The 18,087-nt window shown below is 39.0% G+C and overlaps 1 protein-coding gene across 1 annotated transcript in view; it reads right to left on the minus strand.

The window, feature by feature from the left end:
• Positions 1-995: 995 nt before the first annotated feature.
• The window catches only part of ANXA2 (annexin A2), a 28,306-nt gene continuing 11,214 nt past the window's right edge, over positions 996-18,087 (minus strand). Inside the window, exons 3-12 of the mRNA XM_026059328.1 lie at positions 16,531-16,625; positions 13,146-13,259; positions 9,411-9,501; positions 7,975-8,054; positions 7,574-7,633; positions 6,827-6,920; positions 5,982-6,077; positions 5,055-5,113; positions 3,314-3,436; positions 996-1,386 (exon numbers count right to left, since the gene is read on the minus strand). Of these exons, the coding sequence (XP_025915113.1) occupies positions 1,327-1,386; positions 3,314-3,436; positions 5,055-5,113; positions 5,982-6,077; positions 6,827-6,920; positions 7,574-7,633; positions 7,975-8,054; positions 9,411-9,501; positions 13,146-13,259; positions 16,531-16,625 (872 nt within the window). The 3' untranslated portion in view covers positions 996-1,326. The remainder of the gene's footprint in view (positions 1,387-3,313; positions 3,437-5,054; positions 5,114-5,981; positions 6,078-6,826; positions 6,921-7,573; positions 7,634-7,974; positions 8,055-9,410; positions 9,502-13,145; positions 13,260-16,530; positions 16,626-18,087) is intronic.

Raw genomic sequence — 18,087 nt, forward strand, 5'->3', positions numbered from 1 at the left:
ACCGCCGCCCCGCCCCCCCGCCTCAGCCCTCCTCAAGCAGCAGCTGGGGCCGGGCCCGCTGAGTCCGCATCCTGCTGCCCGGCGAGGGGAGGGGAGGGGAGGGGAGGCAAAGGCCCTGTTTTCCCCGCCTGCACACCTGCTCTCAAGCAGGGGGAGAAGACGCCCAGAGGGGGAGGGAGTGGAGAAGGAAGGCGGGGAATTCCCCCCTCACGAAAAGGGGCAGCTGCTGTGGCCGCCTTTTCCAGTCCAGTGTGACACGTCCATGCAGTGTGCCACGGCAGCAGGCTTTCTGAAGGAAACACTTATTTTACAGACCGGCTGTTGGAAATGTTTAAGAAAGATTCTGAACTATTCCCTATGACGATTTTCCACTGTAAGACAGTGCATAGGGCCCAGAGAACTTCCTCAGGCGAGGGGCTCTCCGGAAAGCCCCATGTTGAGGGCTGTCGTCACAGCGAGGCCGCGGCGCATGGAGCTGTGCGGAGCTGTACAGCGCTGTGCGGAGCTGCGCCCCCCCGGGAATGGGGAATAGCTGCTCGCAGGGCTGCCGGGCGCCGGGGACCGCCCCAGCACAGAGAGATGCCAGTCTTCAAGCAGCAGCTCTGACCTGGCAGCGAGCGTGGCTCTGCCTTGACTGCTGCGCGACGCTAACCCGGCTGGCGACAACTAACTATGAAAAAAAATTATGATTATTAAAAACTCATTCAAGTTATGTATGTGCATGCTCACACGCATGCTCCTCCTCATCCTACACAGGCAGAGCAAATACAGGTGAGGCTCAGGTTATACTGTCACTTATTTAGAAAAACCAAGACGATGGTTTTGCATCTCATGAGAAACTGGATCATTAAATAGGGGAAGGGTCTCAAGATATGGTTTCAGCCAAGAGTAGTGAATCCTGGGAAGGAAAAAAAGCCACAGAAAATGGACAGTGAAGGCTAAATACATATCAATTGTTTGCACAGTTTTTAAATTAAAGATCTGAAAAAGATCTGTCGTCTTAAAGTAAAAATTCAGTTTTATTTATATATTATTAGAAACATTACACAAAGAGGCGGAGTCTTTCACCAACACTTCAAACCTCTTGTATCTTTGGAATGCAAATTTCTCTGGCTTCATGCTGTTAAGGACTTTGGTAAAGCCAAGCAGAGCACTGCTACTGAGAGAAGTACAAACAGCACCCGAAAGCATACAATATCAGTGGTCTTGTAGATATAGAGGCAAGTCAAGTCAGGGTTAGCTAGGCAAGCCAAATTTTTATAGGATTACAGTAAAATGAAAAGCAAAAAGCATGTCTCTGGATTTGGATTTCTTCCACCACAGTTTTCAGTCCTCTCCACCACACAGGTTCAGCAGTGCCCTCTGGTAATCACCTTTTGTGTCTTGCTGTAAAGCAAGGGGAGAAAAAAAATGCAAAATACATATAAGAGACACAAAATACGAAGGCATATGCATTATATTTTAAACTTGTGAGACAGACTACATTTCATAGTTGGAAGCCTTGTGAGCCTGAAGGAGACTATTAGACAGCTTTACTTACGTGTGAATTGAAATTCTTTATAATTCTTGTGATATAAATGCAAAGCTAAGAAGGGAAATGTTGGTATGAAAACAGTAACATGACAAAGGAAAGCTGAAGGACTTGACTCAGTTCCTTTTCACTGATGACCACAAAAATCAGTAAGTTCACTGCCAACATGGTGTAGATTTGAATAAGTGACAGCACTGAAAAGGTTTCTGTAGGTATTCTATCATCCATCAGCCTCAACACAAAATAGAACTCTAACTTAAAAGTCAAAGGACTTGCAATTGCAATTGCACAGCTCAGTCTTTTCAAAAAATACTGTATTTGTATTCCAAATCAGGCTTGAGCTGCACACACACATTTAAGATGGCCCTTGCCTGTTGTATCTTCCTGTCTCAGAAGCCAAGACCAATACAGGAAAGCAGAAAGGAGGTATTATTCCCAATCCCTAGATGGAGAAGAGAGACACGGGGAAATCAAGTGACCTGCCCAAGGTCACCCAATAAATCTGATGCAGAACTGGCACAGACTAACGCTGATCTGGACTATATTACTGGACTGACTCAGGCAATTATTGACCCATGAGAACTGAAATAAAATGCTATGGTGAGGGTATCATAACGAGGAACATAGCCGTGCGTGTCAAAATTAATAACTGAACAGTGGTTAAAAGTTTTATGGGAAACGAATTAACAGAAAGCTCTGTTTTGTTGCTAACATAATACAGTTTCTAGTACTCCCCAATACACGCTTTTTTTTTTATTTAATCATTTGTGTAGATATAGTAAGTATACAGTATATAGCCTAAATAGGATATTTAGATTAAATGAAATATATTTGCCAAAACAACAGGGAAATTCTACTAGTATATGAAGAGCTGCAGTCAGCTTCTGCCACATTTCTTCCTATGATGCAGAGAAAACAGAGTTAGATGTTGAATGATGCACGACCTAAAACTAATCCCTGTGTCTGCTTGCACCGGCGTTCCAAGCATGGAGCCTGCTCTCAGGTGCCATCCCCAAGGTAGCTAGCACTCGTACTGATTTCAGCTCTACATTTTCTGAGGGACAGTCCAAAAGACTAGCAAATACTTGAAAATGCAAGAACACACCAAGGACAAAGAGAGACAGTCAATTGTTGTATAACAAGAACCATTTTGAAAACTTACTCAAAACCTCAAATTGACATTTTATTTCAGAGTTCATACAGGAGGAAAAGATTTGGGCCTAAGATTTCAGTGCAACTACATCTCCAATAGGAAGAGTGGGGAATGTATTACATGCTGATGTGAGCGTGGGTAGAGCCCACTTTTTGATCAGATGTGTAAGCCCTTTACCTATATCCAATATTAAATAAAACCTAACACTTGTATTTCCTGCCCAATCAAGGAAAATGGACAAAATCACTCTAGTTAAAAAGGTTATTTGTTGACCACTGGCATTGAAGGGAGCAGCAAATTAGATGATCCATTTTCATTCAGCAATCGCATAACAGATCTGCTTTTTTCCTCTTCTGTTCTGGGCATAGAGGCAGGAGAAGAGATTTTTCCTTCATAACACATCAACCTATTGCACAAAACCTGCATATTCAGTCAAACAGCTGCCTAGAATTGCACTGGCTGTAGCCTGCAAAGTTAAGAACAGGCTTTTCAATAGTGCTTACTAATGATCTACTATTCTCACTGCAGCATCTAAAAAAATCTTCCATGAATTCTAATGGTGCAATTAGTTCAAGGAAGAGCACTGTGAAGGTCATACAATTGATATCAAAAGAAACCTGAAAACTTACCTGGATGAAATAATAGAGGGATTTTCCATATTTCCTCTTGAATTCACTCTTAATTTTCAGCATGTCAACCTCACAGCGGGAGACCATAATCCTGATCAGAACCTTGTCCCGGGTTCCCTTGCCCTACAAGCAGATTCACACATAGAACTACAATAGCTGAAATGCATAAAAAGGCCACTGTATCTGATGGAAAGACAGCAAACTACAGGCAACTCAGCTGCAGCAATACAGGGTGCAATGAATTCAACCTTCTAACTAAGGCCATTGTTGTGATCTAGGAGTTTGAGCACAAACATCTCTCTCCCATCATCAGAATTTGATCAACTTCTGGTCACAAATCTAGCTACCTAGACTGTAAAAGCAGCAGTCCTGATTCACAAGGAAGTCTTCCTGGTATTGCCTAATGCCAGTCCCTGAGTGTTTCTCTTTAAAACCCTTCCTCAAGAAGATATTTTGTGGCTAATTTAGTGTCTTATTTTGACTCTTCAACAGACAGATTTTCTCCTATCAGCTTTTGGTCACCTGCAAAGAGATGTGCCTGACTTTGCTAATTATAATCAACTGATTATTATGGTTAGCCCTTTCCCGATAAACCTGAACTATACCTTTAGACAATCAGGGCTATTACTATTTTAAAAGGGAACATTTAAAGTTATCTCTGAATAAATATGAAACCTGAACTATTAACAGGAAGACAATCTAACAGCTCCAGTTCTGAAAGTCCTATGTTAACACTAGCTTAAAATGGCCTATCATAAACTATGTTGGTGTACTTGGAAAGTTTCATGCATCCTTTATCAGATAACGTAATTTTTATAGCTTTTTTGTAAAAAGTAATCATGCACTTTTAATGATTCTTGTTTCACCCTCCTCATCTTACTTCTTATCCACATGCTGTTTTTTGGCAGCACCACAAAATCAGAATCTAAAGGTGTGCTACAGTAGGACAACAGTACATCAAGAATGTTTTTTGTCTGTGCTTCCATACTCCTTCAGGCTGCAGGATTGTGTTTTTCCTGCTATTTAGCCCACATTCTTCTGCAACCTTTCATTTTTCTGTTAAGTATTTAATTTTAAATCTACACTATGTATCTTGTCTTCTGACAACTTTCAACCTTCAGGTCAAACGTCTTTCACTTAAATATGAACTCCACTGGCTATAAACTTACATGTAAAACCTAAGCTTGACATTTCAGGAACTATCCACCCATTCATAATCCCAGACTATACAACAATGATAGTATTAACTTCTTTCTCACTAATATTAACTATAATTTAACCCAGAACCCCAAAATAAGTTTCCTCTGAATAAAGCAAACAAGTAGTGATTCAGCAAGGGGTATGGTCCAAAAGGAAACCTGAGAGGAAGGTGTGGCAAAACTGACTGATGAACATTACTTCTCTAACTTTGAAAATAAAAGTAGATTTGAAATAAAATCTGCAGAGAAATTTTGCTGTTACAGTTCTGCTTTACTTCTGTACATACCCCACTTACACCAGTAGCAGTCAACTACCTTGCTATGCTTGTATTTTGACCTTATCCAGACAATAATCAGATGTACTAGAATAGATTGTTTATACCTGTAACTTTTAAAGAATGCTTTTGAACAATATGCAGCCATTGTTAATTTCTTCCCCTGTCAATTAAACATTTTATGAGTAAAAGTGTCTAAGGAATAAAAATTTGATAAAAACATGTAGAGAAAAAAAAAACAATAGAAGAAAGAACAGTCTTCCTTACCTTCATAGAATCATACAGCCTGTCTGCAAAATACAGCTGCTTGTTCTGAATGCACTGGACTGAAGAGACAGAGAGATATGAACAGTTAAACATCCTGCCCACACTTGGATTAACAGAACACTGAATCCTGGAGTCTTTTTAAAGACATGATAAGTAGTCAGAAAAAAAGTTTGCAGCAAAAGTTTCTCCAAAAGGGAACACAGAGAAATGATTTTTACCTGATGCATTTGTAACCTACAAGCTGTTTTGGGAAGCTTGTGAACAACTGGTATTTCCCTCACAGCTAGTATCTTTTCAGAATGCTAGCCCTCCTCCACACACACTAGAATTCATTCTTATGTCCATCTTTCACATATAAACCACCTTTTTTTCTGAAAACATTCATTGTATGCTGATCCCTGAGAAATCCCCCTTCAAAGCTGAGCTTTCTTTGTTGTCCACTTGCCTGAAACACCCCTCGGTTCTCCCTTAGCCTGAAACAGATTTTCCTCTTATAGAATTTCCTCTGAAACCTGGGACATCCTAATCATCTTCATCTCATGCCACAGTAGCAGCTTCATATATACCTATTTCAGATAATTTGGTGCCAAATCAGCTATTTTTATTAGCCTCCAGCATCCTCCACAGCCTGTTTTCTCCTCTCACACACACTGTTCTCTCTCTAGCCTACGTCCATATTTAATACTGCATGTGCCTAGTTAGAGGTCCAACCTCGTTTTGTTTGTTTGTTTATAATAAAAGCAAACAGGAATCAAAGATTAAACCTCTGTAACAGACAAAAGTGGAACTAACAACAGATAACAAACCATGTGTACATCTCCTTTGGGAAGCCAGCAATGCAGAAGAAGCTGCATTCTCATCACAGTACACTGCCAGAGCACTGAAAAGATTCTATCTATAGGTACTCTTTACCTCAGGGTAACTCACCGAGATTAAGGAAGGCATTCTCCAGGTCTCCCTTAACTTCCTTCTTGATGCTCTCCAACATATCATATGGGCTGTAGCTCTTGTACCTCTCAAACACTATCATAAGAAAGAAAGGAAGTGAAAACAAAACCAAAGCAAGAACCAGTAAAAGTAACCACCTAAGTCAAAAATGCAGAGTGCAGTGCGGACACATATGATGAAAAAGTATCAGTCCAAGTCCTTCTGAAAACTTTTATTTTCAGTACAGACTAAGCTTGTCAGCTGATGGTAAAGTTGTGATGCTATGGCCTTTTCCTTTTTCTCGAATACCTCAAACATCCGGTAAAATACCATCCTGCGGTTAACATTTTTTGAAACAACTGGATTGTTCAAAGCTAAACAAATTTAGCTCCTGAAAAGAAAATTCTCCAAAATGGCTTTCCCATGTGCTTCTTACAGCAATACCAGAGCCTCTCTTGAGCTACCTCAATATCCAATTTAAGCACATGGCATAGCTGATCTACTCTAGCACAGAGGAAAAAGCTAAAGGAACTCTCAAGGTCTCCTGCAGCCAGTTTTCTAGATTTGTAACATTTTCATTCTCAGTGTAGGTGAAATACCATTGAGTGATTGTTGCACCTGTGTAAAAAAGAGCTATATGCACATTAAAGTTGTGAGATTAACACATTCACAGAAATAAGTGCATTAAAAAAAAGACAGCTTGGTTATGAATTAAGATTTCCATGTTTTATAGCTTTTCACACTCACTCTAATCACATCTGAGATGAAATAATTACCACTTGGGTCTATTTTCCTTCTGTAGGAAAAAAAAAAACCACAACACAAAACTGTCTCTTGAATAGTACCTTTTTGGAGGTGGGGAACACTTCTTTCAGTCATAATGTTGATCCACTTTGGCACATCAGTTCCCTTTCTCTTCACACCAGCATCATAGAGTTCCTGGGGTTAGAATGAAAAGCAAAATCATGGGTTATACAAGAAGCCATCTCAAACATACACAATTTCTTTACTGGAAACCAAGCACTACTGTGTCAGTGGCAGAAACACAAAAGGACACACTGTTGGCCAGACCACCAAGGACAAGATCCATGAATGTAATCTGAAACTGAGCCAGGTTTTACCCTGTATTTACTTCTGTTTACAGGTTTTACTCTGTATTTAGCTGCATTTACCTCAGCAGAGCTGCTCTTGACAAGTACAGATGTAATAAACAAGCAAATCAGCCAGTAAGTTCAGTGATATCTAACTCTTCATCTTTTGGAATTACTCGGCTGCCACCACCAGTCTTTGCAATGCTTCAGTGCTTGCTTTTGTTAAAGCATCTCTCTTTCAATATGCCTAAGGAAAATACCAGAGAGCTACTGTGCAAGTGCTAGTGGGTAAGCAGCCCATGAAAATAGATAATTGAAGATGTCAAGATTACAAGTGGTAGATACCTCGACAGCATGCAAACATTGCTATGCAGGACAATTTGAAATACACATACCTACTTTTATAAATGCTTTTCACATGCACAACATTTGTACTCTAACTGAATATCCCCCAAAATTCATTCAACTTAAGAATATTTAATGGTCATTACTAGCACTTACCCTAGCATCTTGGTCAATCAGCTCATAATCAATCACAGAAGTATCTTCACACCTTTTGCCCTTCAAACAAGGATAGTGGTATTTAGAAGAGGTTTAACAGATAGCAAGCAGTTTGCTGTACACATATTTTTTCTCTTTGGTTTGTTAATCAGTATTTGCTATATGAATAATCATTACAGTATGTTTCATCCCCATTATTAAGCTGCTGCTATGAATGCTGTGCCCCTGTCAAGATACTTTGCCCTTCAACATTTGAATTATTATTTTTTTTTTCAAAAGACAGTAGAAGTACAAGGAAATTCAAAGTTGAATCAGAAATCCAATTGTTTTATTAAAAGGTATCAGTCAACTACCAAAGGGCAGGCACATTAGGAAAAGTAGAAAAATATGGACAGCCATACCTTGGCCAAGGCAACCATTAGCTTGCGAAAGTCACCAGATGTGTCTGATACAATGTCCTTTTCCAGTTCTGTCTTGTACACTAGAAAACAGAAAATTCTTTTCTATTTAATGATGTTCTACAAATTCTCATTTACAAGCACAACAGCTAATCACTGTGTGATTATGTACAAAAGCAACCAGCTACCATCTAAGTCATCTAATTAAAACACACTTGCATACAACAACAACAACATTGCTGCCACCTAGTCATGATAATGGTAGCACGAGTTCCCATGCAGTCAAAGCCTGTCTGCCAAATATGGAAAGATAGTAAGAAAGCCTGAGAACACTAAAAGGAAGAGAATATTGTTTTAAGCTGAATATCCTGCCAGTTCATTTTTCGCTACCAATGACTATTTGCTTGTTTCCCAAACATAGAATTTAGGCCTTCACCACTCATGGACAACTACAATTACAAGTTCAACGCAGAAGACGATAGCTGTTTTGATTAAGCATAAGAATGCTTTGTGCAATCCCGGTGTGGCATCTCAACATTTTCATTGTTTTCTAAGCAGCCATACTCTGCATTGCTACAGAACTGCACACTCTCTTGAGTTCAGCAGCAACCTAGCCAGAGCAGCAGCATTTTACCATTCTTTTTATCGATACATTATTTTGTTCAATATATGCTATTAAGAGTACATTGATTTTGCTTGTCCTTTATGATTCAGACAGTATCCTAAAAGAACTGCTTGACAGCTATTAAACATTAACACACAGCAATTCTCTCCATTTAAGTCTGTTTCTGGTGAAGCTGAAAGTTCAGAGAAACAGGCACTGGACAGCTGCACAACTGATTGTGATGAACCTAACCAGAAAGGCCAATACAAAAATAGCAGGAATATTAAAGGAAAAGGAATATTTCCAAGGGTGAATCTTAGACCTCTTTTATATCTAGTTACAATCAACTAAGAATGATAGCTTAAATCAGATAACATGCTTTAGAAAAGTTGAAAAAGAGACTATATGCTTTTATGGTGTTTTGTTTTTTGTCTTTTCTGGCAGGTCTATCAAATAAGCTCATAAGAATGCTTTGTTAGATTTCAGATTCAACTGCTTATTACATAATTGATCCTGGAATCGCTAAATCTAGTATCATTAATTCTGTCACTATGCACAGAATGCATGTAACATAGAGAACAAACCTACTTAGACACAACTTAGATGACTAGCAAATGCTCTCCAATTTGTTTATTATCAAGCAACGGATGAAACTCTATAGATGCACACTAATATGCGGTATGCCAATACAAAGTAATTTCTTCTGCCCGGCTACCAGGGAATCAAAGCAGATGTGGGGCAAGTGACTCTACCAATCAAACTGACACCGGGGCGAACTTATCCGGGTAAGGCTGTGGACAAGCACAGTACATTGCAACCTTCAGTGTAAACTTACTTTCCCGGTAGACTCTGTTAATTTCATAAAGCTCCTGATTAGTCCGTGAGCAGATGATTTCAATGAGCGTGTCTTCATCAGTTCCCAGACCCTGCAACACATATACAATACAGTTAAGTGTTAGAAATGAACAGACCATGCTTGAAGGCTTTCAAAATATTTTACCGACATTTCGTTCCCTTTTTCCTTTCTCCCACTCTAACAGTTTCACAACGGTTCAGGGATATTTTTGCCAACTGTATACATGTTTTTAATGTGCCTGAGAAATCCCAGATGGAACATTTTTAGTTGCCAAATATTATTCTATTAGTTTTGAGATACAGTAGATAATATCTGTGGGAAATATTTGTTTGCCATAAGTGTTTGTAACACTTACCTGACCTCCCCACCAGCAAAACTGGATGAGGTAAACATATCACTGTCAACGTGTGATTCTTTTCTATCTTTGCATTGAGAGCACAGGAGAAAAAAAATCTCATTTTCAGCATGCAAATGTGCAGAGACTCACATGTTCTTCCCAGCTTTTCCTCCTCACCTCCCTCCATGTACCTCCTCACTATAAATGGGAGGCTGAAGATGACACAGCCATTAGCAATGGCCTTGTCTCCAGTCCAGCAAAGATCCAACCATGTTCTGCATTTCTAGCTCATAAATAGCCCATCCCCCCTTGAACTATGCATATTTTCCATGTACTTCACAATACACAAGCACAGATGAAACCATATTATTATCAGCTATATTGATATTAAGGAATAAAAATATCTTTAGTATGACAGATTAAATATTCAGATTTAAAATGTACATTTTGGTCAAGCTAGATGAATTGAGAGGACTTGTATGTATTCCAAAACAGGTTTTGTGATCAAGGTCAAAATGTAATAATCAGATTTCTGCTTAACTTCCTGTAGAGCTAAAATAAACTTAATGAAGAATCAGTAGTAATGCATCTTAGTTCAAAGTACTATTTAAAGAATAACATAGGTATTAGCAATATAATAAAATTACAAACCACATGAAAATGTATCAGTTATCAATTAAACCTCATAGGAACTCAGCTGCTCTAAAAATAATGTGGCTTGATCGATGTGCTCTAAATCTTGTTCAGTTATTTTATATAGAAAAATAGCCATAATAATTTTTGAATATTTGCTGACAATACTGCAATATTCTTCTTACATCTTAGATGTGGGCAAACCACAAGGGCTTATACTAAATTCTTAACTGAGTCAGAAAAAGTATACTGCATTACAAGACAACAGTTATGTAGATTACTCATTTTATAGATAAAAGAAACCAAAGTGGATTTTGCATTAAATTTAAAGAAATAAAATGACTCAATATTATGTATTAAAATGTATTAATTATGTATTAAAATATGATCTTCCAGATTGATCTAATTGGCATAAATCTGTAAAATGCAAAATTAGGCTAGGCCTCATAGAAGCCTGCAACTAGGACAGAATTTCTCTCACGTACCATGTGCAGAGCATTAACAGAATATGTTTCTTGCCATATATGATATATGCCTTATTCAGTGTTAAAATTTCTAGCATAAAGATTTGAGTGCTACTGTACTTTCCATTGCTATCATATGAAATGAACATTTCCAGATAATCAAAACAGTTAAGTAACTGTAAACAATAGGTGTAACTAGACAAGGGACTAGTAAGGTGACATTAAAATGAGACACCTAATTAGGTTAAGGGAATACCTCTCCCAAGGCAACTAGTCTCTATAGGCTTCATTTATAGTTCCTGGAGTGAGACAGGAGCCTCTAAAGGACAGTTTTAGAATAGGAGACTAACTTAGGTGACCTGAAGATGCTGCTCTCTCTAGTGACCACAGATGATATCTAGGTGACTATTTGGTAAAGCCAGCTGGCAGTTACATGCCTCAGTATTATGAGAGAGAAAAAACAAAAACAACCAAAAACCCCCCTTTTCTTTAAATAGATTCCACTGAGAGGTTTGGGTTTTTTTGTTTCGTTTTGTGGGTTTTTTGTTTTGTTTTGTTTCTGCTTTTTACCTACCAGCCAATGAATGATATTCATGCTAATCCAATTACTCTCATTTGCCAGAATAACCAGCAAACAGAAAGAACATTATTAGGACTACTGTTGGGAGGCTGTTTGTTAAGACCCTGGGATGAATTTTGTATGGCATCTGGCAAAAATGGGCATGGTTTGCACAGGACTCCAAGAGGAGCCTGCAGGTTAACATCTCAGGAAAACGTCTCATGCTGTATTCTTTTACGTGTGGAAAATGTAGGTAATTATGTGAAAAACTACCGTCTTGGAAAAAGCGTCTTTAGTAATGGAAAAAAAATGAGAGGACTAAAACCAAGCGATTTCATAAAATGTCTCACAGGTAAGAGAATTAGGAAAGCTCTCCACAGAACAGTTCTAATGGATATCTGGGGAAGAAATGAAGGCTAACAAAATTTAATAATCTCTAAATATTTTTTGAAGTATTTTGCAAGACTATATACCAGAAAAAAATAGCAAATAAAACTTAAGCTCAAGCAAGAACAGCAATATTTTTTAAGCAAACTCAGAACATTAGAATGAATGCTTGGGAGATGGAAACATCTGACCTGTGAAGAGAATATAATACCCTACATCTGTGGCTATCATACTCTAAGGGAATGTCTTGATCTTCTGGCTGTAAGTACAGCCCAAGTGCTAGATAAGTATATGATCATTCTAACATAACACACCATGCATAAAAAACTTCCAAATTTTAAAATTATTGTCTGATTCACAGCAAATTATGGATAGCCTCTACTTAGACCAGAAGAGGGCAGCATCCGATTGCTCGAAGAATGGATTTGGCCCACAATTAAAAGAGCAATCATCTCTCCTTATTTGTTATTGGTGCACTGGTATTACTTTTGTACATTTGTTTCATAGTCTGGAGATAGTAATTAATCAGCTTTTTGTCTTGTTCTGAGTTTTAGTCCACATATTTTAATACTTTTTTTTAATCAATTAAAAAAAACAAAAAAAACCCTAACCTGATCAAGAACATCAGGCGTTTAAGAGATGCTTATAAATACAAACTCCCAAACCTTAGTTTGCTTAGAAAGGTAAAAACATTGGCATGAGCACCTCTCAAAGCCTTGCTTCAGTGGCCAGTGGGGCAGATTCTTCCTAACTAATGATCTGTTCCACGCTTGCCTGTGATTGCAGGGGACTGAACTCTGCGACCCACTGCTGCACTGTTTCTCCAAGACTCCTTTGAACACATGCCCCATCGTCTTCCTCCTCGTGTTCTACAGAGAGAAAGGCCTGGGTACGGGATGTTCTTTCAACATCAGTGATATGACCCAGTAACAGGAAACTACTTTTATTAAGCCTATAAACGCTAGCAAAGGATTTAATGGCTCCAGCTGCTTTCTTATGCTTTTTTTATACTATGAACCTGTTCATTGTTTTTAAAGGCAGTCAGAAGGGCAGCTACCAGCCATAACAGCCTATCAGTCATTCCTGACCTGCCTCACATTACTTTTTCCTAAAGAGAGGATTTAGATAACACTTAAAAAAAAAAAAAAATCATACGGTCAGAATTTCTTTAATTTCAGACTCAAATTTTGGATGCCTTGAAGTTGGATACTTAAACCGTAGTACTGAAAAGTCAGTAGTCATATTTGAAAACTGGATTTGAATATCAAGTCCATACTTATTCTTGAGGTAGTGTCATCAGACTTCAACATATTTAAATTTCAAAGCTCATTTACCTTCATGGCAGCTTTCAATTCAGAGGCATCATACTGTGCTGGTGTCTTCAGCAAGCCCAAGATCACCGCCTCCAAATGACCCGACAGAGCAGACTTGAGTGCTGCTGAAAGTTCCTGTAAAAAAGAAGGGAGGATGGAAGAAGTAATTAAAGCTCACTTCCAATCTCCAGAGAATTTTGCTTGTAGTGCTTTAAATCTCCAAGCCTGCAACAGTCTTTTTTGCACAATTGACACAGAAACAGAACATAAAGAGCTTTTCTTTTGTGAAAGCCTAAGAAAGAAATTAGGGCAAAGGAAATTTTTCTCATCTTTTGAAAATAAGAAAAATCCACTGGTGGCTGACAAAGTGCTGAGAAGCATGGTGCAAAGACATCCAAGTGACTCAGCTCTGGTCTTGAAGCACTGACAGTGTGTTGGAGCTAATAAGTCTGATGGATCTCCCTGTGGTCAGCGCCTCTCCATCAGACTTCATAGTGTTCCCAGTAGCACTATATTATTTGGGTTTTTCCTATTTATCTCAGCCCTAAATTAGCTTAGACACTGGAAAATTGACTGCACAGTGCACTGTACTGGCCCAGTTCCCAAACATCTGGCCAAGGGGAAAAAATGGCCCCTGAGTGCAGGAAAATCAGCCCTATCTTAAGGAAATCATCAGAACTCTGTAGCCAAAATCTCTATTGTTAATTGTCAGTTAATGCTAGAGGAAAAAACAGAGTCAGATATTTTCACTTCACAGGATGCGTGCGGATCTGTAGCAAATAAAGCCTGGCATTTCCTCTTTTATGGGTTTCAGATATAACTTGAATAATGCCAATATCAGCTGCATCGCAGTGTAGTTACAAATTTCAAATCCCTGGAATCAAGTCTGGGATCTAAACAGATCAATATGTTTCCCTAAAGCTGGAGTTAAATCTGTAGCATTCAGAAGAGAGCTGCTGCATGTAAATTGTTGGTTTCTACACAAACAAGTTTGGGGTGGGGGGTGTGGACAAAAAGAAATGGAAAAGAAAATTATCCCAGCAAAATTGCAAAGAAGTTTCTGTCAGAGAGATAAAGAGCCAAGGCACTTGGTGTGTTTCCAGAGCCACCAATTAATCCAGGGCACTACTATATGCTAATACCCTATGCACTTACTCCATAGATCGAGCAAGAGAGTGAACAGAGGTTTTGGAAGTTTAACTGCTTTAGTCTAAGAAATATTTTAGTACACTAACCCAATTTTGGATGCAACATTCCATCATTTGTTTGCGTGAAAACAGGTTCTTTAGACATTAGCTGAAATAGTGAAGATACTGCACGCCTCCATAGTAAATTTTAGGACAATGCCATCAATTCCAATTAGCTGAGTGAAGTCTTTGTAATCTTTGTACTTTGGTGTAAAGGTTGAAGGAAATACAAATCAATACAATAAGATTTACCAAAGTAACTGCAGCAAAACACCCCAAACCAAACCAAACCAAGCATCTGCCCTCATATTAGCAGGCTTCTGGAGAAACGAGCTCTTCCCCTCACACAGGAAAGCAGAAGCTCCACCTTGCTATTCTCTGCCATGGCTAGGAGTGCACTAAAAGAGAAGCAGGAAGCAGATAACTGACGGATACCTTTCTCTTTGCTATTTATAAATTAATGGTTTTTATGAAGTGTTCCAAATGTGCATCTGCATATTAGCATTTCATTTCAAAGTAACTACTAGTGGTGGACAGTAGCAGCTAGAATCAACCAGAGAGGTACAGAGTTTTGGACAGACAAATCCCCAGTAATCACCAGTAGCTCCATTAATGCTGGTGAAGGGCAAATATTTCATAAACTTTTTGGTAGAAACACTGCTCCTCAGGATTAGCAGTGGTTCCTATTAGAGCTCAACTCACAGGAACAAAAATGGAGGTAGATCTGAGACCTTTTTTCCATATAATGATCTGTTGAGAAATCCTGGAACAAGGCTCAACATGAGCAATAAATCACAGCCACCTCAGTAGGGTCTGTAATTGCACAGCATATTGCCAAAGAAATCCATGAGATATTTTCCCTAGAAGATATATTTACATCACTGGACAGGGTATGTCTTTTCATATTCCATTTCTTCCTCTCCTGTCATTCACTTGTTTGTTTCCCTGAGTGGTTTCTACTACACATTTCCATTGTTTCTATAGGTCATTTTACCCTTTGGCACTTGTCATACTTGATAAATTCACTTGGTTCCTGGGTTGCAGTAAGGAAAGAAGGTAAGTGAAGAAATAAACATTTAAATGAAAGAAACTGCGGATTTTCTTGACTGTGCATTTTTGTGCTCATGCAAAACATTTAACAGAGCTTCAAGTGACACATTTTATTATTAGGGTCCAGGTTATATTCACAGTTCTCATGGTGCCCACAGAGAGTGACTGCTGGGACGCAGGCCTGTGTGCAGACACACATGCATCCAACTTGCACGTGTTTCTGCGTGTGCCTTATCAGCCATGCAAAAAGTTGGTGAATTTCCAAAAGTTAACTCTAGTTTTACATTTGGTTGCGGATGAGCATTCTGGGCTGCTATTGGAGGATTACCATTTGGGGTCTGGCAAACCTGAAAGAGAGACATTCGTCATAATCTTAAACTGGACTCTATGTAAGCTCTTCTGTGTGGGCATAAAACTTCAATTACTGTAAGATTCTCAAAAGCTCAGAAGACAAGAAAAACATCCCTTGACTTCCGGTTAGCAAGACTCATTATACAGACTGCTCTACCTGTTTTACAGATTTGTTTTCCTTAATAGATCAGTACATCAGATATTTCTGTCAGAAAAATATCTAGTGAAAGTTCAGCTGATTACTTCACTTTGTTCCACACATGCGGCATTCGTAGCACAACTGCCTGCAGTCTTTTCTTATTTAAGCTAGCACTGTACAAAGAAATGAAATACTTTCTTTAGGCTAAGTTATCTTGAAATACATAAATAAATAAATGACCACCACCCAAAGCCTCTCTCTTTTACCTTTTCCTTCAAATTGAGGCATTTCCTGCCAGAAGCTTTTCACAGGTTTAAGTAGCGATTTTGCCACACTTCAGAAAACACACAATTGATGCTCTTTAGCACATTTCAGCACGTAACCCTGTGGCTGGTTGATGATCTGCTACCCATCTTGATTTCTAGAGGTACTAGGAAACCTCTGTCTCCAACAGATTTCAGTTCCAATTGCGCATACTGAACATATTTGGAAATCCCACCAGTCCTAAACTGTGACAGCAGAGACAAAGTAAATCGATCTTTACTGCCAGTGAAAAGATAAATTAAGTAATATTTATCTCCAGTTTATGCCTAATTACCTGTGAAATATGTGAGCCCCAAAAACCTAACTATGCACAGGAAAAATATTCAATATTTCATATTCCTTCATATTTTGGTACCTTTTTGGTTCTTCTCTGGTAGGCAAAAGCGATATCCTGCCTCTGTTCATTGCTGCGATTTGTCAGGATGTTGATGATGGTGACCTCATCCACGCCTACAATGACAAAAGACAGAGTCAAAGAAGCTTTCTTGTTTGTATCAATACGCTCTCCTGCATGCAAAACATAGCATATCTGCTATCTGGAGCAGGGCTCAACAGCTCTCTCTAGTGTAGAATCTGTTAAATCCTGGCCTTGCAGAAATTGCAACCAATTACAACACAAATTTTTGATGTGATGCACATCTTGCTGGGTACACTCATGTTCACCTCAGCTAAGGCCAGCCCACAACCAGCTTTGCTACTTCTGTGCTCCATTTCGCATGTGTGTCTCTATGCATGTGTGTCAGTCATGCAGGATTCTGCAAAGAAAGCTGTTCAACTTCAGAACTGACATAAACTTGAGCTTATTACAGCCTGCCCTGTAATTTCAGTAGAGTGATTTCAATTAAGGCTTTTTAATAAAACAGTTATTTTCTAATTTGCCTCTAGGCACTTAACTAACACTCCAAACAAAAATGGGAAGAAAAAGACACTATATTACTTTCTCTCAGCAGCTCAGAGGCTCAGAAGATAGGTGTTCTTGATACTGGGAGGAACTATGTATGTGCACCCTTTTTTTGAAATGACCATTAGAAGATCCATGCTGAGCTTTAACTAAGTTGCCTTGACAATTTGGATGCTCAAACTCCTTACCTATCTTTTTTTAGTAGTTGAAACAGTAAAGGCTTAGGTTTAAATGATGTTTTCTGAATCTGTTGACTTAAATGCAATTGCGGACTGAACACAAGGAGATTGTTTGGTTTTATTACAAGTTGAAAGCCAAGGCACATATCCAGGGTCAGACTCTCTGGCTGGCCATAGCACCTAATGCAGTCCACAGCTTTAGATCCTGCAGGGCAGATATTCATGCTGCTACCAATGCTGGTCAGTACGTATAGAGGAAAAGCTTTTACATTGTACAGGATATTTCTTAGATATCAGCTACTTGCTACTCAAGGTTCTTTCCAGTGCAGGAAGCATCTTGTGGCTCTGCCACTCTTCCTGCCCGTTACTGCCAATCTGCACTTCAAATTCACTCTTTTTTTCCCCACTTGCTGCTTTCAGCCGGATTCTCCCGAACTTGCATTCTTTGGACTGGCACAGTTCTTCCTCTGATCACCGTTCTCATTTGCTGCTTGGTCTTGGGAATTCAAAATATATCCCAGAGCCTAGCTCTGTTTCCTGGTCTGACTGAAGGCTTTTGAGCATCTTGATATGAACCCAGATCATCTGACCTATCAATGTATCCTGTGCTAGGGCTCTAACCCATTGGACATACAATTATCATGCCCTGCAGACATCCAGATCTCTCCAGGCATAATCTGCAAAGAGGGCAACTCGCCAAAGACATCCACATCCTCCTGCCTCCAAATCAACACCTTGCAGCACTGCTGGACTTCAGTTCTGAACTTCATTGCTTACATTCTCCTGCTTACATCATGTACAAGACAGATCTATTGGTCTGATCCTATAAACA

Source organism: Apteryx rowi, unplaced genomic scaffold (assembly GCF_003343035.1).
Source record: "Apteryx rowi isolate R43461 unplaced genomic scaffold, aptRow1 scaffold_156, whole genome shotgun sequence".
NCBI classification, from domain to species: Eukaryota; Metazoa; Chordata; class Aves; order Apterygiformes; family Apterygidae; genus Apteryx; species Apteryx rowi.